Here is a 14,041-nt window from a genome sequence, read left to right as displayed (position 1 = left end):
ATGCCAAGTTCATTGATCACTATGCAGAACTTGTAGAACCGCTTCGCCTCATGCTCAGGCAAGGGCAAAATTTTGCTTGGTCTGATGATGCACAACGTAGCTTCAATCAGTTGAAAGCTCGTCTTACATGTTCCCCTGTCATTAAGATTTTCAACCCTGAATTGCCTGTGGTAGTCACGACTGATGCATCTGATGTTGGTGTTGGTGCTGTGTTACAACTACCGTATGGTTCTAAGCTAGAAACTGTAGCATTTGCATCTAGAACTTTGTTGGTTGCTGAACGAAAGTATTCTGTAGGAGAGCATGAAGCGCTAGCATGTCTGTTCGCGTGTGAAAAATGGCATGTTTACCTCTGGGGTAGACAGTTCACTCTTCGAACTGACCATCAAGCAGTAGTTGCATTACTGTCCGCTGGCGACTCAGGTCGTCGACCTCTTCGCATTTCGAGATGGTCAGCCAGGCTCCTGTATTACAGCTTTCAGATTGAATATTGCAAAGGATCAAAAAATTTAGTAGCTGATGCCTTGTCTAGACTTCCAGTAAAAGATTCTCAGAATGTAGTTCACGAGGAAGAAATAGTATTCTTAGTTACATCGGTCGTTGACAAGGAAACAGTGCAACTTGCAACGAGCACAGATGAAACTCGTCTTCAGAAGGTCAGTAAATGCCTAGCAGAGGGTTGGCCTTCTAAAAAAAACATAGACAATGCTTTACATTTCTTCATGTAAATGAAGAAATGTCTTTTGTGGATGGATTACTCATGCATGGTGATTGTGTCGTAATACCCAGTGTTCTAATACCTACATTTCTACAGCTGGCACATGAAAATCATCAGGGCATAGTACGTACCAAGCAGCTTCTTCGTGAACGCTATTGGTGGCCCCAGTTGGATAGCACTGTTGAACAGTATGTAAAGCATTGTCATGTATGTAAGCTGGCAGGCAAGTCTGCAAAGCCTCATGTAGCCATTGCAGCCAGTCGAATGGCCAAGCGGGCCTTGGCAGAAAGTGGGAATGGACATCATCATCATCATCATCATACAGCCTGGTTACGCCCACTGCAGGGCAAAGGCCTGTCCCATACTTCCCCAACAACCCCGGTCATGTACTAATTGTGGCCATGCCGTCCCTGCAAACTTCTTAATCTCATCCGCCCACCTAACTTTCTGCCGCCCCCTGCTACGCTTCCCTTCCCTTGGGATCCAGTCCGTAACCCTTAATGACCATCGGTTATCTTCCCTCCTCATTACATGTCCTGCCCATGCCCATTTCTTTTTCTTGATTTCAACTAAGATGTCATTAACTCGCGTTTGTTCCCTCACCCAATCTGCTTTTTTATTATCCCTTAACGTTACACCTATCATTCTTCTTTCCATAGCTCGTTGCGTCATCCTCAATTTGAGTAGAACCCTTTTAGTAAGCCTCCAGGTTTCTGCCCCGTAGGTGAGTACTGGTAAGACACAGCTATTATATACTTTTCTCTTGAGGGATAATGGACATCATTGGCCCATTAAATACGTCCTACCCTAGGTAGCTAGTCACTCTAGTTGATTACTACTCAAAGTGGCCAGAAGTACTTGGTACTAATTCCATCTCCACAGATGAAGATGATGTCATTAAGCTTCTTGACTGGGCTTTCAGCTGTGAAGGGTTGCCAGACTCTATAGTTACGGACAATGGTCCGCAGTTTGTTTCAAAACAATTCCAAGATTACCTAAAGGAAAAGGGAATCGCTCATTTTTTCTCCTCCAACTATTATCCTCAGGGAAATGGTCAAATAGAAAGGTTCAACCGAGTCATTAAGGAACACCTGCTGGTAGCTAGGCTTGAAGGTCGAGATGCTTCGAAAAGCATTTCAGAATTCTTGGGTTCCTATAAGATTACGCCACATGCTACAACGGGTCTCTCCCCAGCTTTTCTACTTCGTGGTCGTCAACCTCGTTCAAAGTTAGATATTAGCAAATTTAGGTTGCATAAGCGTATAGTGGTTCAGGACAGTTTTCTTCCTCAAGTTCGCGAGAGAGTCTCGCAGAGACAGCGGCAAACTAAACAGTATGTAGACAAACGTAGAGGTGCTCAGGCAACTCGTATCAAGGTGGGAGACGCCGTCAAAGTAAAACTTGCCAAGAAAGGATTTTTCAAGTACAGTAAACCTCGCACAGTGAAAGCCCAGGTAGAACCATCCACTTTTGTACTCAGTGATGGGAAGACGTGGAATGCATCTAAGTTAACCACAGTAGTAGATAATTCAAAACATAGTACATTGTCCACAACTGATAAAGATTTTTTGTACTCATATTCAAACCTGGATAGTCATTCCGATGACTTGTCTGTCGTGACATCGTTTTCTCATAGTCATAAGCTTCAGTTAGGTAGTTCGTCTGACTGTATCACTTCCGAGTCTACACGGTCAGCAATCGTTTCTGATTCCGTGGGGGAATCGGTAGCCTCCCAAAACTTGTTGGGACGTCGAGAGGAGCTTCCTGGGCAACCCTGTCCAGCTTTGAGCGACAACCACATTCAATTTTCCAACCAGGGGGAGGGAAATAGTAGTGGGACGACTGGGTCTTCGAAGTCGACCGATACGCGTCGCAACCCCCAAAGTTCTTCTGAGGTACGCACACGTCCTCATCGTGACAAAAAACGGCCTCCGTGGCTCGATGATTATGTTTCTTGAATGTAGAGCGTATTGCAGTCTTCGAAATGCCACGGCTAGGGGCCTCGCTGTGACATTTAGGAGACAGTTCACATGTTTCGTTAACACAGGTATAAAATGTGTTCCCTGTTGCGGTGCGGCGAGTCTTGTGCCGTGTTCCTTGTCGGATTTTGTTTTGACTGACTGCCTGTGTTTTGGTGCCCAAGACTGGTGCGCGTGTGTATGAACTTGGGCGGGAACGAACTGAATTTGTCCTTGGACTTAAGTGCGTGCCTTGTGTGCGCGTTTCACTGTATGCTTACTTTGTTTCCAGGTGGGGATGATGTGGTATAGTGTCTCCCCCTGCGCGATCTCCGTGTTATCATACATTTATGTTCCATAGTAGTTTAGCTAGATGGCGCACCTCCCTTCGGTCATGTGACGAGCTTGGACCAATCAGGAGGTGCCTTCTGGCGTGTGTAGTCTTTTTTGTAATAAATGGCCGCTAGCTGGCTCAGTCCTTTGTCCGGGTTTCATCAGGAGCAGTTGGCTCCGCGTCTCCCTCTCTGCGTCCGACGTTCGCCGCGCGTTCGCTGGGCGCCGGGCCCCCGCTTGGCTGCCGCTGCCGACACAACAAGCGCTAACCTACCCAACCAATGAGTTTTTATTAGCGCTGCGGTTTTATTTCTCCTTTCCAAAGTTTAGTCTCGATAACCATGATGATTTGTCACGTTCGCCACATCCTGGTTGCGGGCGCTGATGAGGGGCGGAATGTGCCACACTGTGGGCACGAGAACCTTAGTTGGTTGAAAATAATCTGGCGCTATGGTGTTTCTCATTGCGCATAAGTTGCTTTAAAAAGCTGAACACTACAATTTAATTTTACAGCGACGAATCACTGCCCTACTGTTTTCACGTCCACCAAGGTTCACTGGTGTCGGTCACCAAAATGCCAAGGTGCTATGCGAGAAGTTTATAAAAATTAAAAGTAATAGTTCCACACATTAGGATTCCAACTCCGTACTTGCAGATTGCCAGTCAAATTTTACATCGCAGCCACATTGCTGATGCTACAGCAAAGTGTAGCACTGGGCCTTGCAGCGTATCCATAAACTAGCACTGCGGTGGAAGAATTTATATGACGCCACCACAGCTTGGACTACCAATTGAATTCATTACGTTCTCTTGAGCTTGTGCACACCTGAGAACTCAAACTGCTACTGCACAAATCAGAGCAGAGCTTACTGCACGCAATATGATGCTACCTCTTGCATCACTGCTTCTCATTATGGGTGAAGCTGCAAGCTTTTAAAATTCTAAAACTCCTTGCATTGCTTTTACGGGATGCATGACAGGAACCAATAAGACATTTCATCTCAGGGAGCACTTTTTTCTTGAAAGGTGCTTCACTCTTGCCTAACAATTTCTTTGGCAAAAGAGGGCTGTGAATGTGTCCATAACTGAGCAGTCCAGAAGAAAGAAGGCAACTATGAGTAAAAAAGCCAGTTATGTCAACAGCGCACTAAGCTTAGTGGCAAGGGAAAAAAAGAAAAAAATTGGCATCCACCCAACAATAGCACGAAGCTGCAAAGGAAACTAGCGCAGGTTTCTCAGAAAGAAAGCTTTGCAATGGAAGAATTCATCCTGGTCTGGGGATCAAACCAGGGGTTTTTCAGAATGCTCACTTTACCATCTGAGCTCACCACAATGCTAGCAGGTTGCAAGGCAAGGCCAAATTAATGGATAGCTCAAAGCACAGGTACACTCAATACAGTAAATTGATTTTGTAGAAATTTGCAGGGTGGAGGAAGTTTGTTGAAAGGGAAATGACAAAGGAAAACCTTTTTGTCACTTGTGTAACTGGTTGCAACAGCACAATGACGTCTTGAAAGGTTTGACTTACGTTTGTTACCTGCTCAATTTAAACCATGTGGTGGCTGCAAGTTTTTGAGTGCACAAGTGTGGCAAGGAGTCGTAAGGTACATAGATCATGGCAGCGTTTCATATAAAAAAAAGAAAGCTTTCATATGCGCGCACTGAATCTCTTTTTGGAGTGTCAGATGCTTATAAGCAGCTTGGTGTGATTGTACAGGTGTGCAGGGGCCTTTTTTAGAGCACAGGTCCTAGGTTCCCATTCCTGCGGTGAGCATCGGTGCCGGTGTCCTCAGTGTAACCGAGTTCATGAGCACAGCGAAGGATGAAAGGGCAAATGCGGAGCGCAGCGGGGAATGAAAGATGCTGATAGCAAAGAGAGCATGAGGAGGAAAGTGAAGGAGGAAAGTGCAGTGGGACCTTGAGACAGAAAGTGGAGGAACAGGGTATGGTGAAAGTGTGAGGAGAAAAGCGTAGTGCTCCGGAAGACAGGCTGTGCAGTGACGATGGCTACCAGATGGTGCCAGAGTGGCGCAGGTAATCTGTTCACCGATGATGCCACCGATACCATAGTGAAATCTCGGTATAACGAACTTCAGGGGACCGCGGGAAAATGTTCGTTATTCTGAAAGATCGTTATACTGAAAGCCCAAAAATTAGCCATAATAATAGCATTTCAGTAACGTAAACGTCCTACCTTTGAAGCGGTACCTCCTTGAACTCGTTTCTCACACAATGCACACGTGATCGACAGACAAGGCACATTTATTTGAAATAGTCCGTGATCGTCTTCTGACGGGCGCAGCACAGACTCTGCAGCACGAACGATTCCAGACCGTCCGCATTCTTATGCACGCCTTCGGTCGCTGTGCTGCTTTTGGCTATAAATATGCGGAGTTTTCGCAAGTAGTCCAACGCATCTGTGGCCGACACGGACTCGTCGCGGTCTTCGGGTGCTGCCGTAACGTCATCGTCCATGTCGTCGCTGCATTCCTCATCTTGAGTCGCCGTGCCCTGGACGCTCTGCAGTATGTCATCAGTGGTAAGCTCCGCTGAGGTCCACGTCACGTCGTCACACTGGACATAGTCGTCAAATGTGACTGAAGGATCGACGGCTAGCTGCTCGGCCACCTCGCTCCAAAGCTCGCTCGAACTGTCCTCCGCTGCCGGTTCATCGGTTTGTGGTTGGCCATCTGTGATAGTCAGGCCGGCCTTCTTCCAGCAGTTTTGGATGGTGGTGGACGTGACGCTCCACCATGCGCCTGTCAGCATTTCCGCAGCCTGTCGGACGTTGATGGCTGTCGAGTGCTGCAGGCGTAGGTTGATGAGCAGCCGCTGAACAAGGCGCTTCCAGAAGTGCGACTTCACGCTCCTTATTATACCTTGGTCCAGTGGCTGAAGTACTGATGTGCAGTTCGGCGGCAGATACTCGAGCCGCACATTTGTGAGCCGTATGCTGACAATGTGCGCCGAGCAGTTGTCCACAATCATCAAAATGTGCCGCCCTCCTTCCTCATCTTCTCGTTTACCATCAGCAGCCACTCGGAAAAGAGCTCGTGGGTCATCCAGGCACGCTGATTCGCCCTGTACTGGCACGGCAGCAACACTACATTTTTCATGCAGCGCGGCTTCGAAAACCTCCCGATCACCAGAGGCTTCAACTTTTCAGTGCCATCTGCATTGCAGCAATACAGCACGGTGACGCGAAGCTTCGACTTTTTGCCGCCTCTGCACTGTTCTCCTTTAAAATTCATTGTCTTGTCCGGGAGCAGCTGATAAAAGCAGGCCATCTCGTCTGCATTAAAAACATCAGCTGCTGCGTAAGACTTGAGTATTTCGTGGAAGCTTTCCTCCCTCCACGTGGCTGCTGCTGCTTCATCTGCTGCCTTTTCCTCGCCAGACATAGACTGCCAGTTTACGCCGTTTCATTGGCGAAAACGGTGGAGCCAGCCAGAAGACGCTTCGAAGCCAGTGACCTCAAGAATTGCAGCGAACTGCCGCGCCTTCTCCTGCAGCATTGGGCCTGACACGGGCACATTCTGTGCTTTAAACCAAGTCAGCACTGCTGCGTCAATATTCTGGAAATCGCCGAGCTGCAGTCGCTTCCTTGATGGGGCAAGCTGAGATTCTCTCTTTATCTTTGAGAATCGTGGCGATCGTCGACCGCGCCACTCCACGTTCTTTAGCCACGACGGATTGTTTCTTCCCGTCTTCTATCTCGCGAAGAATGTCTACTTTCTCGCTCAAAGAAAACTGCTTTCGCTTCTTCGCCGTGGTTAGAGTTGTTGAGCTCATGGCAACGCGAACGCTGGCGCGCACTTCTATAACCAGAAGAAAAACAAGATGGGCAGGCCTGATAATGGTGACAGCACGCGAACAACTGAGAAAACAAGCAAGAAAAACGTGATGTGGTGTTGCCTCCGCAACAGGAAAAAAAGAAAAGGCCCACTCCAGCGTTAATTACAAATTTTTTTTTCCTTCTGCCGCACCGTCTCAGGTTTTACGAGCCCATGCTCCCGCCTCTCCACTCACAAAACCTGGTGCGTCGTTGCCTCCGCAACGGAGAAGGGGGGAAAAAAAAAGTCCCCGCCCGCATCTTTCTCCTTCCGCGCCATCTCAGGTTTTTCCGGGAAGCAAGTTGCAAGGCGCCCGCTCTTCGCGCTGCGTCGTCTGCTAGCTTAGTGCTCCGACTGCCGTGACGGATACACTGAAATCTAAGAATCCTCGCATTTCGGGATATGAGTTCGTAGTACTGAGGTGTTGTTAAGATGACACGGAAATTAAATAACGATCGTTATTCTGAAGTTCGTAGTAGTGAAATATTTTTACATTGAAAATATAAGCAGTCGGCATGGGATTTCTTAAAAGTTCGTTAATCTGAAATGTTCGTTAATGTGGTGTTCGTTGTAACGGGGTTTGACGTATATGGAAACAAAGTGCTGCTTGAGCGGTGGTCTGTCTGCGGCGAATGCCATGAATTGTGCCCACACGTCCGTTTGCAACATGCCGCACAGGACAGATTGTCCGCGTCAGCCAATATATCGCGAAATGAAAACACGTATAGAGCTGCGCTCAAATTTCGCATTATGGAGTATTGTAATGATCGTTGAAATTTTTTGTATATTTGTCCTTCCACCATCCACTTTGCTGGTAATAACATTCTAGTGCTGAAATAAATTGAGGGGAGGGTAGAAATTGGGCCGTGTTGGTACGACATGGACAAAAACATGGACAGACATACAGCTATGTGTTGTACCCTTCATCTCTCCCTGTTTTTTGCACTTCATTTGCAGTATGCGGGAACCAATTATTTGCCTTTGCATGGCGACAAATAGCGTAAAAGAATGTTGTGTCTTCTTTTGTAGGACCAGGTTGAGGCCAGTGCCAACGACAAAAGCTGCACACGAGTTGGGATGTGGTGAACAGAGCTGTGTCGTAGGCAATGAATGTGATGAGGCAATGGACAATTTGACTTGTAAACTGCTGTTACAGTCCTTGATTTCATATCGATCGGACAACGGGTGGTGCATGGTGCCCCCCCCCCCCCCCCCCCCAATCGAAAGATGTTTTAACAAAAAGTTTGGATAACTCCATGGGAAGCCTCCGAAATCTCAAGTGTATGCCAAAAACAGCATAACCTCAACTTCGTTCTTTTGAAATATATGGGAAACACCACAACCTTTGTGATGTGCTGCTACACCTTCACTGTGAATTCTTTTATCAGGGAGCTGAAGGTACCTGAGCTTCATGTCCGAAAACAAGCTAATTCACGCTACCATCCTTCAGAAGCTACTTCTAAGTGTGCTAATGACAGTAATGAAACCACCATGGGTATTTAGGGGTGCTATCTGTGCCAAGTTTTGGCCCGCTAACTCTTCCTGGTTGTCTTGTAGGGGTCATTTACATGCTGTCATTATGTGAGCACTGTGCTGTGCAGTTCTTTTCGTCTTTTTTTTTTTATTACTAGTGGCTTCTAGATATTATATTGACATGTGTACTTGTTCTTCTTTATCGGGTGACCACGTTTCACCTCCTAACAAATGTTATCGCACAGTGCAGGATGCACCTGCATGTATCAGCAGTTTCTTAAAAATTATCGATAGTTCTATCCGCTCTCTGTTGTCACTGAACCTTGTGTAATCTGATTTCATGTATGTGTGACGCGAATGGTGTAGAACTTTTTGGAAGGCACGTGGGCACCAGCAATTACTCAGGAACCTTAAATGACTGATGTATCAAAGTCGACGTGCTTGACCCACTGATCAAATTTTTGCCGATCACCGACTGTGTTCGCTGCTATCGTTGTGCATTGAGCATAGCCTATTTTTGAGGGCACAGGTTCACCCAATAAATCACTAGTTTCGCCATTCGCAGTTTTGCTGCCTTCTTCGCTGTCACTACCATGTGACAATATAAAGCACTTTTATGATGTCCACCAGTACTAACAAAAATGCATTTCTCATACTCCTCCAGTTCTTGCTCTTTTCTCGTACAAAGCTTTCAAAGCATTAATATTGAGACTCTCAACTCCGAGTGTGGTACCTAGGTCGGACAGGATACCGTGGCATGAAAACTTATAAGCTGACAGAATAAGAGCTATTGCTGTGTATAGGTGAATTCAAAATGGTAGGCATAATGTTAAAAGACAGAAAAACTGTGTGTTAGAGAGCAAACAGAGGTATCCCATAGTTGAGTTGACATTAAGAGAGAGAAATGGAGCTGGGCATGCCAGGTAATGCATAGGACAGATGGTCTATTGGGGTCACAGAATGTCTGCCAAGGGAAGGGAAGTGCAGTCGAGGATGGTAGAGCACTAGGGGATGTGATGAAATTAGGAAATTTTCAGGCATAAAATTTGGTTAGCTATCGCCAGGCTTTGTACACCTCCTTGAATTCCTTAAAAACTGGGATGAGGGCCAACCTTTAAACATTTGACAAAAGAACTCCACATTGGGGTTATGACATAGACTGTAGCTTTCCATCAAGAAACGATCCTAGATATTTTCTTTTCAGCGTTGCTGAGCAATGCAATGTGGTGTGTCTACGTCTACCAACGAACAGGCTTGTTGAAACTGCTATTGCCATCGTGGAGCTAGATGAAGCCAGATGAAGCAACCAAGCCGTACCATAATTCTTGTTGTTTGGCTAGTTCATTCTCTTCGCAGCCATCATGGTTTCATTTCCAACCCCTCAGTTCTGTAAATGCCTGATAGAAAATAACTATCAGCCATTTGGCTTTAAAGGGACCCTGAAATGATTTTGACGAATTTCTACAAACGTACTGAGCCGTTAGAGTAGGTCCTTCTGATCATTAATTGACACATCTAAGTGCTCCGCGTAAAGCGTGTAATTTATTATAAGGTTTTAAAAATGCACATCGCTGCCGATCGCAGCACACTGCTCGGCGGAATTTTAAGCCGCCCCTACCCATATGACGGAAATCGCCCATATGGCGTCAGAGGGGCGAGCTATCCGATTGGCTGACCAGGGCGCGTGATCGATAATTTTTCCAACTTTATGGTAAACAAATGATGTTTGTAATAGCTGAAATGTTAGTTAATTTGTTTTTATAAAAAGAAAGTAACATAAAGAGAATCCACAGAACAATTTTTCAGTACACTTGAGCACTTCTGGCACACAGCAAGTGTCGTCTGCTTGTGTTACAACGTGCTCCGTCTTTGACGAGAGCTCCGCAGTCAGTGTCGGTCTGTCTTTTCGCGAGCGCTATGATTCGACTTTGTTGCGTTGTGGACTGCAAACGTAGCGACTGGCAATATGTCAAGCTGCGATATCGTGTCCTTCTGCAAGCCAGTAGACGAGCGGACTGGCTGCAGCGCATTGGACAGCCGCTATCCGATGGGCGCCAGGATTTGTGCAATTGCGGCCGTCACTTTACACCGGAAGATTACTAACGCAATTGCGTTTCGCGAGTCCGGTATTAGGGTAAACGCAAGCGCAAGGGGACAGGGCCTGGCCGTGTCCCCTTGCGTGTCGTTTCAGGGGATGAACAGAAGCGAAAATGTGAATGTTCTGCACGGTGCAGCCACCTGGTGGCATATCACAACCACACACAGTAGCAGTAACAAAATGTATTCTTCTTTGCTGCTGGTGTAAATTTTTCGCAGGAGTGTAATCATTAACACATTGTTTTTGTAAATGTTTAAAACGTTTTACACTTGGTTAGAGCAATGTTAGCTCGTTATTTGGCTGGTTAAACTCTGCACCAACGGGTGGCTGGACCGTGGAGACCGATCAGGCAGCTCACGTTTGTCTACTCTAAAGTTCCTTCATCACCTTGAGTTTATGCCTTTACCGTTCCGTCGAAATGTTCTGCTAGTGTGTGATTGCCGCAATACCAGACACGTTCGGTGCTACGACGGAATGCTAGCAATGCACACTGCTTCGATAGCTCTCGCTTGGGGTCGACGGCCAAACGGCTAGCGGAGAGGTTTCTCGCGGGCGGGGGCGGGCTCCAAAACAACCGGAAGTGGACGATGTGACGTCGCATCGTGACACAGAACCAGTGAAGACGGAGCTTAGCCCCGACCGCTCGGCGAACGAGTTGAGGAGGAAAAGCATGGCTAGGGAGGAAGGTAACTTGTAATCGCTTGTAGCTCCATTAATACGTAACGCTTCACTTAAATTGTGGTGTGAATGTTCTACTTAAGCTGTACCCTACACGTCTACAAAATTTGTCCAAACCGTTTCAGGGGCCCTTTAACACAGTTTGTATTTTTAGCGGAAGTCGGACATTACTACCATCATGCCAGAAGGCGATCAACATCATTACAATAAAAAAGTAAATTTTGAAAAGTCCCCTAAAGAGCTTGAGGCATGTGTCCAGGTCAGCAGCTGCTCAGCTGTGAGAAATTGCAACTCAAAGAATGTTTTACAATCTTTCAGTGTATATGTGCACAAATAAGGTTGGTTTCCCCCTCCTTGAATTTAGCCCTTTAGCATCCTTGAAATCCTTGAATTGACCTTGAATTTTCAGTCCAATGTTCTGTACAAACCCTGGCTGGTACAAGGCGAGAACATTTGGAGTTGTTGGGAAAGGCCTTCGTCCTGCAGTGGACATTAAAAAGAAACTGCTAATGATGATGATTAGTGAATTCAGGATGGGTCCGGCTTGTGAGCCTTCTTCTGATTTCCAGCAGAGTTGTTCTGCGAGTATGGCATCAGACTTATTGTACCACGTTGGTCACTGACACATGATGAGCCTGGTGCTGCATTTAGGCCAAAGCAGCCTAAGACAACCAGGCTGTGAGTGCACAGGAGCAAGTGCCCATTGCTGTTTTGGTTTGTTGCATAGCTTGCTTTCTAGGTATTCACAATAAGACTTGATATAGGTGGGCTGTGCCTTTTCTGATGCAGGTGCCTGTTCTACTTTACACTAGTCCGGGAGAATGGTGAGAAGACCTTTTTCCACTGCTTGCAGACACACAAGGTGAGATAGGGCTGGATTAAATATCTCGGGGCTTACATTTAGTGATTACTCCTACTTTATCTTCATATTTTCTTCTGTTTGGACAGCTTTGTTTTATTGCAATAGCAATTATTGCAATTATTGCATTGAGGAACTAATGGGAAAGGAACTGTGCCGCCGCTTCTTTCGAGGAGCTTGAGCTCAAAAAACAAAGTGTTGGCTGATGCCGAGATGCACATGTCCCTCATCCAAACAAAATAAACTCTTTAAAGCAGTGAAACGCAACACTGAGGCATATGTGCATGGGCTGAGAGTATCGTGCACAGCAAGCTTCCGCCCTATGTCGTCTTCAGGCACGAGCCAGTGCCCAAAAATATCATCATGATATTCCATGGGAAAGGCCGGACGAATGAGGATCTTGTGCTCTATTGGGTAAAGTCCGTATGGTGTAGGCAGCTCGGTGCACTGTTGTCGAAAGGCTGGACGCCTTTCTTTGCCATTTGGCTGATTCATTGAAGAAGCTGTTGCGTGATTATGTAGCACCCCAGCCTAGAAGCCTGGCAAAGCTTGCAGCAGTTGCGCTAATGCCCTGTCGCAGCTGACATTTCCCTGCAGTAACTTGCATCAATTGGGGGCCAGGAGTGGGGAGGAGGGGGGGGCCTGTATTTAGACTCCTGCCTATGAATGCGAAATGATCCTATTGGGGGCGAGCTCTACCACTGGAAAAGCTGGCGCGGCCGTTGGCGTGATGTGGTATGAGAGATCATGTGGACACAGCGGCTGCGTCGGCTCCTTCGGAAGCACCGAAGCGAGCTAAAAACGAAAGTTTAAATTCCCACCTGCGCTGAGGTTGTGATGAAATGGGGAGGTTTTCTTGCCTCGGGTGTGTGCTTGACAACACTTGAAAGCATTATAATAGGTAGTGGCTGCCTTTTGACGGCGTCTAACCTCTTAGGCCACTGCTCGGTGCCGCAGTGCCGTACGTACACAACGAAGCTTGGTGTCATCCTTCACGCATGCTCGCAGGACAAGAAGCTGCGCGAACCTTGGATCGCGAAACTTAGAACTGGCAAGCAGCCATAGGCTACTACTTATGTGTGCAGCAAGCACTTCTGTGAGGAAGATTTCTGATACAGCATTGGGGTTGCGATCTTTGGTGAGTGGCAGAACACGCACACTGAGACATTTCCCCACCTGCACTGCCAGGAGATCGCAGGGAGAGGCCGTCGTCCTGCAGTGGATATAAAACAGGCTGATGACGATGATGAGATGCTTCCCCACGCACACTGCCCAGCTAATGTCATGAAGCATTGGTCTATGAACTTGTTGATGCTAGATACTGGCAAGTTCACTAGAATGGAAAGGAATGATAAACATCACGTTAAATATGGCATATGCTCATGCTTGTGTAGCCCCAAACAACAAAATGCACATGGATTAAGATAAAGAAGCAGTGGGTTATTGCTCGATGAGAAGATCGATAAACCTACAGTGTGACACAACTTGACAAATTATTGTATTGAAACGTCCAAGAATATAGAAAAAAAAACATTGAATCATCGCGACAGGACATCACAAGTCACCGTTGTAGGCATCGAAATCCCTAGTTATAACGAAATTATTTTTCGACAGCTCTGATAGTGGCCACGCAACAATGGTTGCTTGTGTACTGTCAAATGCTCATATGCTGCGGCCTAAAGCTCATGGCACAGTGCGAAAGCGCACTCGCAGCGAAACATTCTGCGCAGACAAGCATGCAGTTGTTTATCATGAACCCATGCGATCGCTGCATTGAGGCTTCATTTTGTTAGGCTCCATTTGGTTATACAGACAGCCCACTATAAGAACATATTTCACATAGTTCTCTCTCTGCGATTGCTGACCTTTCACGCAAGAAGTTGGTTCAGTTGACTCCATTGCGGCGACCGTGCGCAGTGGATGTTCACTGTGCGTATTTGGTAAGAAGGTAGTGTCCATAAACCATTCTGTGCTTTCTGTTTGTCCAATATTATTATTTTGACAGTAAAAAACTTTCTTTGTTTTGAGAGTACTTACAGAGATGTCCAGGAGGGCTCCCGCGCATCACGTTGAGATTTTTTTATGCCATTG

General features: G+C 46.6%; 1 protein-coding gene across 11 annotated transcripts in view; it reads left to right on the top strand.

Annotated features, from left to right (window-relative positions):
• Positions 1-14,041, top strand: part of LOC142580219 (DENN domain-containing protein 2D-like) — a 674,834-nt gene that overhangs the window by 162,275 nt on the left and 498,518 nt on the right. For 10 of the 11 annotated variants that reach the window (XR_012827652.1, XM_075691126.1, XM_075691127.1 and 7 more), the window contains exon 7: positions 11,881-11,953. The exons of the other annotated variant lie outside the window; for it this stretch is intronic. Coding sequence is in view for 9 of the 10 variants with exons in the window: in XM_075691126.1 (XP_075547241.1) it covers positions 11,881-11,953 (73 nt within the window). In the remaining variant the exon portion in view is untranslated. The remainder of the gene's footprint in view (positions 1-11,880; positions 11,954-14,041) is intronic. 11 annotated transcript variants of the gene reach the window in all.

Source organism: Dermacentor variabilis, chromosome 4 (assembly GCF_050947875.1).
Source record: "Dermacentor variabilis isolate Ectoservices chromosome 4, ASM5094787v1, whole genome shotgun sequence".
Classification (NCBI taxonomy): domain Eukaryota; kingdom Metazoa; phylum Arthropoda; class Arachnida; order Ixodida; family Ixodidae; genus Dermacentor; species Dermacentor variabilis.
Note: the sequence above shows the minus strand (reverse complement) of the source record. Positions and strands in the feature narration are given on the sequence as shown.